We start from the raw sequence: 14,478 nt of genomic DNA on the forward strand, positions 1-14,478 counted from the left end.
ACACCTTGTGTATATGTGTTTTCTATACAAGATAATCAATCATTAAAGTGATTTATTTTAATATCATTGTTAAAGTGTGGATCTTAATAGCTTATAGACCAAATAATCTACACGAGAATATCAAATTAATCATACTTCCCACTTTTATCTTATGTGCCCTGAACACTTGACAAATTTATATGCATTATGATTCCCCGCTGTTTTTTTTTCTTTCTTTTTTTCGAAATAAATTTCCTGTAATATTGTCCATTAATTGCTATCATTATCATCTCCTCGCTTTTAACTTTCATAGTTTTTATCACATTCCTTAGAACATATTTCTGCCAAACTATGTTCTAACCAATTTTTCTCTCTCTTTAACCATCTCCAGTATTTTCTTTTTTTCCTTTTAGCTTTTTGCTAGCACTTGATCCTACTTCACGCTCTACCGACCTCACTGTCTCTACTTTTCAGAATTACATTTCACAGGATTATAATATTTCCTTATCCTTCCTTCACAATACTGAGGTTTTACCCCCAAATAATACAATACTCTACCCGAAGCAATTGGTAAGTATTTTCCTTAATTATTTGTTCAATCACCCATAAGATATCAAGATGAAAGAAAACAATTTATTCACTAATTATCTGAATTTTTTCAATTAAGAAAAGCTATGGCTCCTGGACTACACAATATGCTCTGATTCAACGCAATCTACCTATAATTTTACGATGTTTGGTGAACTGTATTTAATAATAGAAAACTGAAGCATGTTACTCAAAAAAATACTAAATATTACTTGGTTTTAATTTTTTTAGTCAACATTTATATTTTTTATACATACCTTCAGAAATATACTATTTCCTAATGTTTTTACAACGCTACGTAGCACATTCGTCTTATTACTTGTATGAAATTGTATGAACATGAACAAATTTCGTCTACTTTTGTGTTACTCGTTGTTAGAAGTTTTACACATTGATTACAATGAACAATAAGCCACGATTAAATTCACAATCAAAGACCTAAGATATGAAGTTTGTTCTTTATCATATGTTAAGAAAGTAGTAGTATAATAGCATGACATGTAATTAATCATTAAATACGAGATATGATGTAACTAATTATGAGAACCTAGTCTAATAATGTTTATCATAGTGTAATAAGAATACAAGAATTACAAGTAGCATATCCCAAATTCGTAGGTTTTTATATATAAATAACACAAGTAATCGAATTTACATTATTGGGTGGAATCGTGTCTTTAAAACGTTTGTATGCCAAATTTTATTTATATATAATCAACGACATAGCTAGATAAACAAAGAATGTAAACAAGAAACGTATATAGTTATACAAATGAATATCGTTGTTCCAAAATCTTACTCTAAAATATAACAACAACATATCAACAATACTCACAATCTTCGCCTCTTTATCTGCTATGGAAGAGTGCCCTGGTTCATAATCTTCGATTTTTCCTGGCTGATTCTTATATACATCTACAGCATACTTTGCAGAGGCAGGTACATACCTTAAAGGCAATTTAAAAACATGTGAAAAAATCTCAATCATAGATATTTTATATATATATAATATTTTATATATATATATATATATATATATATATATATACCGTAATTTGATACATTTTTAACTTGGAACCATATAAGTAGGTAAATAAACAGAAACTGTGTAAATAAGTATATAGAATCTCACGAATAAGGTATTACAGCTATATAAGCTTTTAAAGCTATTCTATTTCTGAATAATACTCTTAAAAACATATGTAATTTGCTACATATATTTTAAAAATTATTTTGAATTTACAGTATAATTGACTCTATGAGACGCTAAGTAGGTAAAAAGCAGAACAATGCTGTCTATCTAAAAGACTGATGGACAGTCGTGTCTAAAAGAGCGTACTACATATGAATTACACTTATAAAATTAACTAAAAAACTAACTTTAAATATTGCAATACTTCCTCATAATCATTTTGATGTTTTGCTCTATTGCTTCGTACATTTGGAATCTTTACGGTTTAAACATTTATTATTTAAAAAAGAAAAAAAAGAAAGGTGAGCTTCCCACAAATTAACTTATACTTATGATCAGAGAAGATGAAAATAAGAAAATAAACATAACCTATAAAACATCGCATAAAGTGAATATTTGTCATTACATAAACAGCATTGTGGATCTATGAAAGAACTACAAGAAGGAAGAAGAGCACAATATGCAAACTGCAATGGTTTTATCGAAAACTGAAGAAACAATAGCGTTTCTACTTGTGAAAGTAGTTCCAGAAATTTTTCAGAAAGTAGTAAAGATAGAAAACGAGAAAGAAGTGAAGAAATGTTCTGAAATTAAGAAATTGTATGAATGTTGAAGCCAAACTGTTTATAAATGCAAAGCAGGTTTAAACTTTGAAAAGATAGTTAATTGGCAGTAATTCGGCAACAAATATGGTATACTTCTCAAATGTAGTTGGAAAACATGAACCCAAGATGAAAGGAAAAGAGATATCCTGCGCATGTGTAAGGAGAGAATACAGTATTGAAATTCTTTGACAGCGTTAGAAAAAAAAAGTTAAACAACACGAAATCGTATACAAATGCAAGATAAATAGCTACTTAATAGGATATAAATTAACCGAAACTTGCCTTGCCTGAGACGCCTATTCAAACATAACATAAACTAAATTCAGGTAACTGGTCCAAGCAACTTAATCCAAGCTAAGCTAAGGTCATTAATGAAATATGAATTTTTAAGGTATTAGGGGAAGTTCCCTTTAAAAAGAATATTAAATTTATAGTGTTTTCTTCTTTTAGCACAATTAAATTTGCAAGCAAGAATTATTTGCAGTTTTTACTTTTTTCTTTAGAAAACAACTTTTACCAAACTCTTTACTCCCATTCATAGATAACATATTTCAGCAAACTGATTTTGAAAATACAGGCTTCAAAAGAATCAGTATACACCTCTGCTTCCTATAACTACGTGCAAGAGCATATAGGTACAGAACGATAAATAGATATTAAATATTTTTACCTTAACTACACTTAAACACAAATGTTTTTCTCGCGTTAGAAACTATTATACTTCAAACACAATTTATTTCTAATAGATAAAGTAGTTTCAAAATTATCAGAAGGTATTTCATAATTTGTTATTTTGATAAACCATTGATGGTTTCGTTCCTAATCGAGAGGTTCTAGTTTCAATAATTTTAGCGAATCAAGAATGATTCTGTCTTTCCTTGAAAAATGTGTTTCCAAAGAACGTCATACAAAATAGATTACTGTACAATAAATTATCCACAGAAGAAAATATTTATCTCAATCTTTGTTTAATAACTCTAAATGAAGTTACAATTTTAAGGTAATATGCTGAAATTTTCGTTGCTTACTAATCAATGGTTCATTTCGATAAATGTGACGAAACTTTATCTTCAGCAATGCAAACTTAAAAGTGAATGTAAAGATAATTTTATATTTACGGCAGAAGGAAATAATATATATTTTATATGTCTGATCCTGTTCCCTCTGGCACATATGATTTACTATATCACATACCTTTCCACTAACAAAGAAACAAAATCAATAATATCATGCAATGAGATGTGTTTGACGTGTGTTTCTGGTTTTATTTAGCATTTGCTATATATGTAAACTTGTGACATATATTTTATTATTAAAGTATTAAATCCGTTGTTCACAGAATTTACACACAAGTTGGACATGACATGCAAGTGGCAATTCAAATCATGACACTCACTTACATGTACACATTAAAATGGAAAAAGGGTGACGAAAGTAATAGCATGACCCTTTATTTCAGTTGTATTATTGATGTTAGAATTGATATGGCTTAGAAAAAGTGAGAAAAGATGTCAATCCCTGGGATGAAGTATTAAACTTCCTGTAAGTGAGGCTGCTGCTTAGGTGACTTACATTTGTAGTACTTAACAAATTCAGTTTCACCACAAGACAGCAATAATTGATATACAGCATACTTTATGTAGCCTCTGAAAGTTTTAGTGGAAAATTAGTCGAAAGCTTCTGAAAGACGAGAAGTTTTCACAGTTACTTGACTAACACAAATGGAGAACTTGTACTACAGGAAAACATATTGCACTTAAGTATCTGATGGAAAAAAGTAGCAAATGATTGATGAGTTTCAGCTGATATTAAACAGCCAAAATATCAATAGAACAGTATAAAGAAGAAAGAGGATATGCCATTTTGAAGAAGATGAAGGTAATCGGAAACCACTTTTAACTGAGCTGTGAAACGTACACATTGTACAACTATTTCTTTACATATTTTCACAGTATCTCACTGAAACCTTTTTTCATGACAACATTTAAACTTCAAATTACTTTATAGTATCATCTCATTGAACTCTTCTAATTAAATAACATTGAAGAATAACTAAATAAAGTAATTGTAATTGCCAAAGTTAGGATCATACAATTGCTATAAACAAGTGTTTGTGAAATATTCAGTTAAACATTACAGCACAGAAACTTACTTTGACCTTGGCAGTGTACTTGTAGTGAAATCATAGTCCTTATTCTTGATACGTCGACGATCTAGAGTGGCATATTTAGCTGAGTAACCAATATCTGAGTCATAACCCACGGGTTCAGGCTCGGAGACATAGCCACCTGCATATGGATATTGTCCTGTAATAAAACACAGTTTTTAAAATTCTCTAGTTTGCTTTAGCTAAATTTACTTAAATAAGAAGTGCAGGATATACAGTCCATATCATACTCTGGCCGAATTTAGCCCCAGATTTTCCCAGATACTCGTTTTGCAGACTCTGAATGAACCTCTGAACCACATTGAAACATAAGTAAAACGAAAAACAGACTCTGCTCTAACCGGAGATTGAGTTCGAGCCATACAGTTAATATGTAGATGCTTTACTAACTTCGCCACCACAGCTCTATCAGTAAACTGTACAATATGAAGATCATGAACATAATTTTGTGAATTTAATGTAAAGTGAGAAAGACAATATATTTTTTTCTAACGAAAACAATTAAGATAACATGGCTTATATTATAACATGACTTATTCAATAGGTGCGGTAAGATATTACTTAATCATCGAAGAGATACCTTCGCTGGTTACTGAAATTTTAATTAAAGAAAAAATAAAACATACGGAGATGCATGAAGCACCCTAACAGATTTCCTGTTTCTCTTAGTACTTATACAACACAATAAAGTGTACCAAAAACGGATGAAAATGGGGGGAAAGGGGAGAATATATGACATCTATTAAAGTCAAATTATTGAGAAAAATGACGAATGATGTGCCAAAACAGAGAATCAAATGAAACTTGAATTCAACATGGTAATCTTAAGTGCAATAATTATATGTAAAAAGTAAAATTGAGGATAAAAATAAAGATAAACATATAGTAGATTATCACGCAAATGATCGCTTTTCTACAGAAGGAGATGTCACAGAGAGTTCAACCAAATTATTACCATTAGATACTTTTCAAAAAGTGTTGCAATTATATTAAAAATCAAATATATTAAAAAGTAGTGTTATATGATTTAGGAATCATTTTTGCGCGTCTTATATTTGTAATGTCTTGTGGACATATAAGAATTTGAAATCATCACCTTGAATAACGCTACATGACTGATTAATTTATTGCTATCTTTAAGTTTATAGTACCATAAAATAATAAGAATTTCTACGTATTCGATATTATTTATTAAAGATTAATCACTATCTTAAACTAAAGACTACACAAACACGCACAATCATCTAAACAAATCAATATCACAATCATTATTTCTACCACTATAATAAACAATGATGAGAACACACACTCACAATAAACCCCACTGAGAAGAAACTAATAACGTATGCGAACAGGCATACATCGCTTCCACATGTTATATATGAAAAAAATACCAATTTTCTCTATTCTCTTGTTAGTCCCTTCGTATTTTCTATATTCTTCCTATCATAATAATCATCCATTAATAACTAAAAAGGTTCATAATTAATTTTATTAAAGTTTTCTCTATCCTATTTTGATTTTCGTATGTCTCCTCTGGAATACCTTTGTTATGATACATATTTATATTACTCCACCACTAATCTATATTATATACACGTATATGAGATTTTGTTTTCTATATGTATTACTTACATACGAGAAGGTATCAAGAAGTTCGCGCAATCACTTAGAAGGTGACGAACTACGAATCCCTTCAGTCATATATTTTATAGTTATGCAGTTAGGTTGTGTGTTAACCATGACTAGTTAGAACAATTTATTTACTTATTTATTATTTTTTTATAGGTAAATCACTGAAAGTGCGATGATTGACAAGCTTAAAGCATGGGTGTCATTAAGTTCCCCCATATTCAGGGGAGATCAGCAAAGCAGATCCACGAAGAGATTAAAGAAGTCTAAGTCTAGGGATGAAACCCCATTCTATGAGATGGTATCCAAGGGAAACGGCAAATTTCAAACTGAACACATGACCAGCGCGGATACTTCTAGATTTGGAAGACCATCTTTCGCTGATGATGCCGCCATGACGGAGAAAGTTGAGAAGATCATAATGGAGGACAGGGGGGTAACCATTGAAAGTGTTATGTGTGCAATAGATGAGAGTTATGGGTCTGCCTGAAATATCATTCACAACCAGCTGCATCTTCAGCATGGCATGTGCCACGACTGATCACATCTTTCCAGAAGAAAAATCGCAAGGACGCTGCAAGAGAAATGTTGCATCGCTGTGAGGTGAATGAGAAGAGGACTTTCTCGGAAGACTAGTGACAATGGATGAAAGTTAGGTTTATTTTTGTGACCCAGAAACAAAGGAAATGAGCAAACAATGGAAATACTCGCCCTCTAAAAAGGTATGAGTGCAGAAGTATGCCGCCAAGGTAATGTTTTCCGTTTTCTGGGACTGTGAAGGAGTCATCATGACAGAATACCCACTATTACTAGTACCTATTATTCCTATCTCCTGACTTAAGTTACGAGAGGAACTGAAGAAGAAACGTCGTGGATTGGTCACAAATGGGGTGCTGCTGTTGACAGGCAATGCACCAGCTAATTCTGCCCATGCATCCACGATGAAGGCAGTGGAATCAGGATATGAAATATTGCCCCAACCCCATACTAACATGACATAGCACAGAGTGACTTCTTTCTCTCCCCAGAAATAAATCATTCACTCAAAGGACGGCATTTTGACAGTAAGGATGACGCCATTTCTGAGATTGAACTGTGATTTCAAAGCCAAACAGCAGACATTTACAAAACGGGGTTACAGAAAGTGAAGAACCGCTCGCAAAAGTGTGTCGCTAGGCACCATGACTACGTAGGGAAGGACTAATACCATCATAATATCAGAGTTCTCCACAATGGGTTTCTTCTACGTGATTGCACGAACTTTTTGATTACCCCCTCCCCTAGATATCATTAAATGTTCTAATGAAAAACTTAATTTAAAAAAAAAACTATTCACATTAAAGCAGTACAAAATTGAGAATATTTTAATAATTTAAGTTTTCTGCCAACAAAATAAATATTACTATTAGACACAAAGACGCCGAAAGTTAATTTCTGCAATCTGCGACAATAATATTACAAAACGGGTGGCCCAAAAGTAGGTATACACCCTTGCATTGATCAAGTATAATTTTCTAGCTTATAGGTTTATTTGCTTCGCTGTTCCAAGCTTAAGATATAAGTAAAAACAATGAAGAAACTAGGTTTACCTGATAAGAAATGATATAAAAAGCAATGAGTTGATCAGTATGGAATCGTATAGCTACTTTTGGACCACCCTGTATTATTTCAATTCTAGCGAGTGTTATAATTATTAACAATTGAAAAGAGTACAAATAAATTACTTTGTATAAAATTATAGTGCTAGATTAACGATTGGTTGTTAATTAAAATGTCTACCTACAATTTCTATTGCTACTTTTAAAAGCATATAAATAGCCGACAATAAAAGCTTAAATTGAAGAAAGCCGTAGCTAGAGTTCTGTATCTTCTTTTGCGAAAGCCAGCATTGAAGAGATAATATGCTTTTATCTAATTTGAAGATAATAAACGTAAAGAAGTTATAATTCATGTTTATAGTTATATATAATTATTCTTTTGATGCTTACAAACATACTGCAAAGAAATAATAATAATAATAAATTATTAATACGTATGACTTGTGTTAGAGTAAGAAATCATTTAACACAAAATTACAAATAGAACTAAAAAGAAATAGAATATAAAGAACTGCAAGCAAGAAGTTTCCACAAAGTAGTTGTTATTAATTTAATTGAGCTTTGATGAGTCGTAGCTATTTCTCTTAAAATTTCTGTCTAATAATAATAATAATAATAATAATAATAATAATAATAATAATAATAATAATAATAATAATAATAATAATAATAATAATAATAACTATATGAAGTTTATTTTTACAAATCTAAAGCCTAATGCACATATTTAATTAAATAATATATACTTTAATACTAATATTTTTCTTTAACTCTTTAACTCTATTTTTAATAAGTTTTCTTTTGTAAATTTATTGTCTCAATTAGGAGATTATAAGAAATATGCGGTGATGCCTATCCTTTTTAGGATTTTCACAATTTTAGACTTTCAATCAAACAGCTACTGCTTTCTTACTATTTACCGTACGATCATGGTTCATACCCCCTTATTTGGTCAAAATAGAGTATCCTTTCCAACGGTACCAGCTATTTGCCCGTATTATTCCAGAAACAGGAAAATCGGGAAAAACCGAAAGTTCTTCGATTTTTTTTTAAATTTTTGCGTCCCTCTGGCCCGGACCTGGGTTCATTTAGGGACCTGAAAATCTATTGGAAAATACGTAGTTATGTACGCAATGTGTGTCCAAAATTTTAATTTTATATCTTTTATATATATTCTAAAAATTTACTGCGTCATTACTATTTGGCCTAGGGTCATGGTTCAAACGCCATTTTCTTCAGTATAACGCGGCCTTTCCAACGGTACCGCTTACATGTCCGTATCATACACCTGGACCGGAAAATTCGGGACAAAACTGAAATTTATCTGAAAAATCCCCCTCGGAATATTTGGCCCCTCTGGCCTGGGCCAGGATTCACATAGGGATCTGAAAATCTCTTGAAAAATACGTAGTTATGTACACAATAAGTGTACAAAATTCCAATTTGATATCTTGAAAACAAAAGGCGGAAAAAATTTTGAAAGTTGCCTTAAGGAAAAAACACAATGCCACATCCTTCCGCTTCCACTTGGACCATTCGGTTCCAAAACGCATTTAAGGTATTCTTTGGTTTATGCTTAACTTGACCAATAACAAAACCGGCTTAAATATCTGTTATACGACCTAAATAAGTGGTTAAAGACAACACTACGCTATGGTAACTGTTGTTACCATAAATCCTAAAAGGGTAGTGTTTAAATAACTTTATTCATAATTTCATTTCCTGTAGAAAAGTAATAATATGTATTAATATTTTGAATAAATTTATTGTGATTAATATTGTGAATGCCAATGAAGGTTATATTTTGAATGGGAATAACTTTTCAGTTTCATATTTCTGATATGTAAAACACTACCGGCCATAATATATTGCTGTTTTGCCTACAAAATTAGAAATCAAAGTTATATTTCCAATATACTGGTTCAAAACTAGTATCTCTGATATAGTCATGCTTTTCGTAATCGTTCCATTGTTCACATCAAATGTTCCTTATATTTCATGTATGTTAATATTATTTTATTCACTCTCTTAAATTTATATTTATAAATTGCATTACCAATAAATTATTTCAGCAAACAAACAAAGTCAATAACTTTTTAATGATGACGACACAGAAACAAAGCAAGCATATCGCTAAAACTGTGTTTAAAATTTGTTCACTTTCACCCCCAAAAAAAGTAAAGTTCGACAATTGTCCAAGAAAAAGCATTAGCCAGAATCTAGCAAGTTAAAACAAATTCGAAGCATATCCCTTCCAAACAAAACAATAAATACATAGGCAACAAACTGCAAGCAAAAACTTATTTAGTAAAAGAAGAATAATTCACCACCTCTCCTCGTCTTGTATCGTACTGTGACATATTCATCTGAAAAGGAAATGTGTTAGAAAATACATTACTTATGCTAAAATAATTAAAAATAAGCACTGCTTCTCGATTAAGCGTAAAACACTTATCTTATTTATAAGCATATTCGACCATTATAAACTGTTTGTACTCGATAAAACTAACTGGTTAATATAATATTTTTAAAAAATATTCTTATATCTAAACTTTCCACAATAAAAACAAAAAATTCACGGGAAAATTCTAAACAAAACAGGCTTTTCAAAAGGAATAAGAAATATTTTGAGATTTAGTATAAGTATTAATATCAATTATTGTGAAAAAGAAATCATGTTCATCCAACCTCCAATAGATTCGCTTTGAAAGAGGCTACAGCAATAGGTGTCTGAAATGATAAATAACTAGTGTTTGTATCTATTGCATATAGTCGAATTATGCTAAATAGAAACAAGTAGAAAATTCGAGTAATTACAAATACCTAATTAGTAAATAATTGTCAAAATAATATAAACCACACAAACCAACACAAGAGATCTCAGCGATATAACCAAATTCAAGGCTAATAAAATTCAAAATAAAATTCAGCTCATCAATAAAACAGTACTGAAGTAAGACAAGTCAGATGAATGGATACTTTTTTACTATTTCGTCTATAGAAGTCTCATGTAAAATGTTTTTCAAAGCGAGTATGGGATTCTCACTTCGTTATATGAAGTAATATTGTCTTTCGACACGATGAAGAGTCAAAAGAAGTCTAAATACTATATCTGTATTTGTATTTAGCTATTTTCAATTCTGTGGCTCGACATATGAACCCAATAATCTACAATATCGGAAAATCACAGGTAAACACATTAGTCATCTGATCGGATTACATTTTAGATTTTAATGCATGTATTTACTTCCATCAGACCTGCATAGAATGTCAGCATATTAAAATTAACATTCGTAAATGTTCTGCTCTATTTACAACCCCATCTTTCAGTAATATTTTAAAACAGAATACATTTAATTTATAGTATTCACACGTAAAGCTACATAATTAATTTGTCGCATTTTGCACTAATGAAATAATCCATAAATACAAACTAGAAACGTTGTGCTCAGTAATGAACAGAAGGGGGTGGAATTCCTCTTCAAGTTTCGAGGCGAATTTACCCCCTAATTTCGATCGGTTTCATCCCTAATTAGTAAGAGTGTTTCCAAAGTGTCAAAGCAAATATTCGCCGTGTTTATGGAAGTCACAAATCTTTAACGAAGATTGTTAGAGGACATAATTTTAAGTAGAAAATAATTGAATTCATTCTCATATTTTTTTTATAGATCTCATCGCTAAGCAATGGGAAGAAATAAGGCAAATAGATGGATGTTAATCAGGTATACAGAAATTCGCGTGGTAAGTTGTTTTGCGCTTTGTATGTGCGCATACTCTCAGATGAAGTAGAATTTACTCTTTATTATAATAATATCCTTGATTATTTTCAACCCCAATTAACAGACCTAATTAGAAGCCAATAAATAAATAAATAAATAAATAAATAAATAAATAAATAAATAAATAAATAAATAAATAAATAAATAAATAAATAAATGCACATAAGTTTCGTCAAAATTGGAAAATTTATATGAAAACTTGTATAATATACAAACACAGAGAATTATTTTTAAATGATTGTTCATTCTGTATGTCGAACAATTGAAACTCACTTTCGTTTCCTTTAACAGTAAGTAATTTATTGTTTTTGCACTTCTATCATAGTAGTATTACCTTTACGCACCAATTACGAAAAAGTTGTATCTGTAAATATACTGACTTTATTCAGAATTACCCATACTACCATCTTCCGAAATATTTTACTACATGTTCTGAAACGTCTTGTATTTCGTAAAGGTACGAAGTTAGAACAATAACACAAGGAACTAAAACACGCAACTCTCGAATTCTCTAGCGACCATTTTGTTAATTTGTAAACAGTGTGATTAGTGAGCCGTATACTTCATAAATCAGTTGTACTCTAACAATGTTATATTCAAATTATTCATTACTTGTACCGTAGACTAAGGACCATCTAATAATTTAAATTCAAATTTATTTTATTTTTTCCAAATAGTTCGAAGTACTAAACGTAAAACTGGATGTATTACATAAATAAAATTCTATGCTCGTACTTACCATCTTTTCCTGATTTATGCAGTGAATCATACATTCTTTTGTACCATTTAGCTTGGTTTTCTTCTTTCACTCCCTATTGGAGAAAAATTTTGTACATTAGAAGAAGGTATTAAAATTTCTTATAGATTTGCAATATTTTGTTAACATTAGAAATCTAACACTATACTAGTAAGTATCAGGTCATCTTTTTCTCAAAGAAAATTGTACACTAGTTTTTAATATATGTTATGTTTCATGAATGATCTTTTATTGCATATTGAAGAAAATGTTGAATATATTTTACACAAATGTTACTCGCAGATGTGACGAAATATATACTTAAAATTCTAGTTGTAAAAGTTAAATTCATTCACATTTTTAATTTTTTTTTTACACAAGTTAAAATTTTTCTCTAATATTGATAGATACCTTAAATAATATTATATATATATATATATATATATATAGTGTTGGAAAATTTCATGAAAAGTTTAAACATGAAAAGTTCGCGCGAAAGTTCGGCTAACTTTTTTTAAATTGTCCATTAAAAAATCCCTGTAAAATTACAAACATTTTGGTATATAACATGGCTATATTAAAAATCGAAGTAAATTTATTTTAGTTTTTTTTCTCTTTCTAATAGTACATAATTTTCACATTTTTTCAAAAGACGTTACGGAGCGTTACAAGAATGTATTTCAAATTCCAAGCCTATATCATAAAACAGTATGTTTTCGGCAGGAACCTTCAATTTTACATGATGCTGACAACCGAAAACTTAAATTTGAGTTGCACAAACAAGTTTATATCATAAACTCACACATTACCAATACAAAATTAATAATTTAATTTAATATTATTTTCTTTGTGGAAAGCACTGATTCAGTTACAATAATGTGTTTTACGTGTTTATCCATATCATGTATAATGTCAATGTGTGTCAGTCCATCTTGTATCATTATGGTGCAAACAACTATACTGTATAACACATAGCTAGCTCACAGTCATCACACAATGTTCAGACTAACTTATTATAAAATAAGTGTCGTTAATTAGTAAATAAAGGAAAGCGAAAGTTCGGGAAAAGTTGCTTATGAAAAGTTCGGAAACGAACTTTCGAAAACGAAAGTTCGCCTGAAAAGTTCGCTCATTTACATCTCTCTCTCTCTCTCTCTCTCTCTCTCTCTCTCTATATATATATATATATATATATATATATATATATATATATATATATATATATATATATATATATATATACTACATTATTGAGCTATTGTGCTTTCTCGCCAATACTAGTATTCCTGGATTCACAAATATATTACGCGTAGTTATGTTGGAGAAGTTACCACCTTTTAACATAGTGAGAAGCCCAATAGCTACATCTGTAGTCACCTGAAAATCATTGTTACTAATGGAATATATTAAGCATGTATATTTTTAGTTTTATGTAATGAATAGCAAAACGAATTTTGCGAGCGAAAATACTAATCAATTTGTTAAAGGATATCAGAACAAGATTTCCTTCGGATAAATATTTATAACATAAAATACTACAAGCTTTGAAGTACCAGCTTACCTGAGATTCCTTCTGGTTTGCAGTGAGTAAAAAAACAATCTATTAGCTATGTAGCGTTGACATTGGAATCGAATATATTAAAAGCTATACTAAACATAATTCGTACGTTATTTTAACATTGTAAACCAAAAAGTAAATTTAAAAGTTTAACTTCGCGCTCAGAAACATTAACAAAAGTTTTGAAACTGTTATTTACAGCTTACATTATGAGTAAATAATTACATTACGAGTAATAATTACGTGATACCAAGATCAGATGACTTCTTAGTCTAAATAACGTATCAAACTCTAAATATTCGATTTCTTAGTACTTTTAAGTTCTAGTACGTTTCCCAAATTTTAGTTTTGCATCAAGTAATTGTTAAATTTGTGCTGAAGTCTTCTACGGATAATTCAGAAATGAATGTACTATCTACTCCGTAAGGTAGCCTAAAAAATTTTAATATTTCGGGCAAACTATGGTCCTTCCTCGGAAGGACATAAATAATTTAAAAATCAATTTTTCTTTCTTTTTTCTTCCTTTTTAACAGTACCAAGGCTATATGAGAAGGAATAGTTTATAATCAAAACAACGAAAATAAAAATTGGAAAAGTTACCATATCTACCCATTAGAATTTGGCTATCACTATGAGCAAATAAC

At 30.2% G+C, this 14,478-nt stretch overlaps 1 protein-coding gene across 15 annotated transcripts in view; it reads right to left on the reverse strand.

The window, feature by feature from the left end:
* Positions 1-14,478, reverse strand: part of LOC145694314 (uncharacterized) — a 671,298-nt gene that overhangs the window by 63,124 nt on the left and 593,696 nt on the right. For 14 of the 15 annotated variants that reach the window (XM_081770435.1, XM_081770407.1, XM_081770451.1 and 11 more), the window contains 4 exons: positions 12,280-12,352; positions 10,092-10,127; positions 4,517-4,670; positions 1,403-1,514 (listed from right to left, as the gene is read on the reverse strand). In XM_081770435.1, the coding sequence (XP_081626561.1) occupies positions 1,403-1,514; positions 4,517-4,670; positions 10,092-10,127; positions 12,280-12,352 (375 nt within the window). The remainder of the gene's footprint in view (positions 1-1,402; positions 1,515-4,516; positions 4,671-10,091; positions 10,128-12,279; positions 12,353-14,478) is intronic. The other variant, XM_081770426.1, reaches the window with a different exon arrangement.

The sequence above is a fragment of the Thermobia domestica genome, chromosome 1 (genome assembly GCF_964235325.1).
Source record: "Thermobia domestica chromosome 1, izTheDome1.hap1.1, whole genome shotgun sequence".
Lineage (NCBI taxonomy): Eukaryota > Metazoa > Arthropoda > Insecta > Zygentoma > Lepismatidae > Thermobia > Thermobia domestica.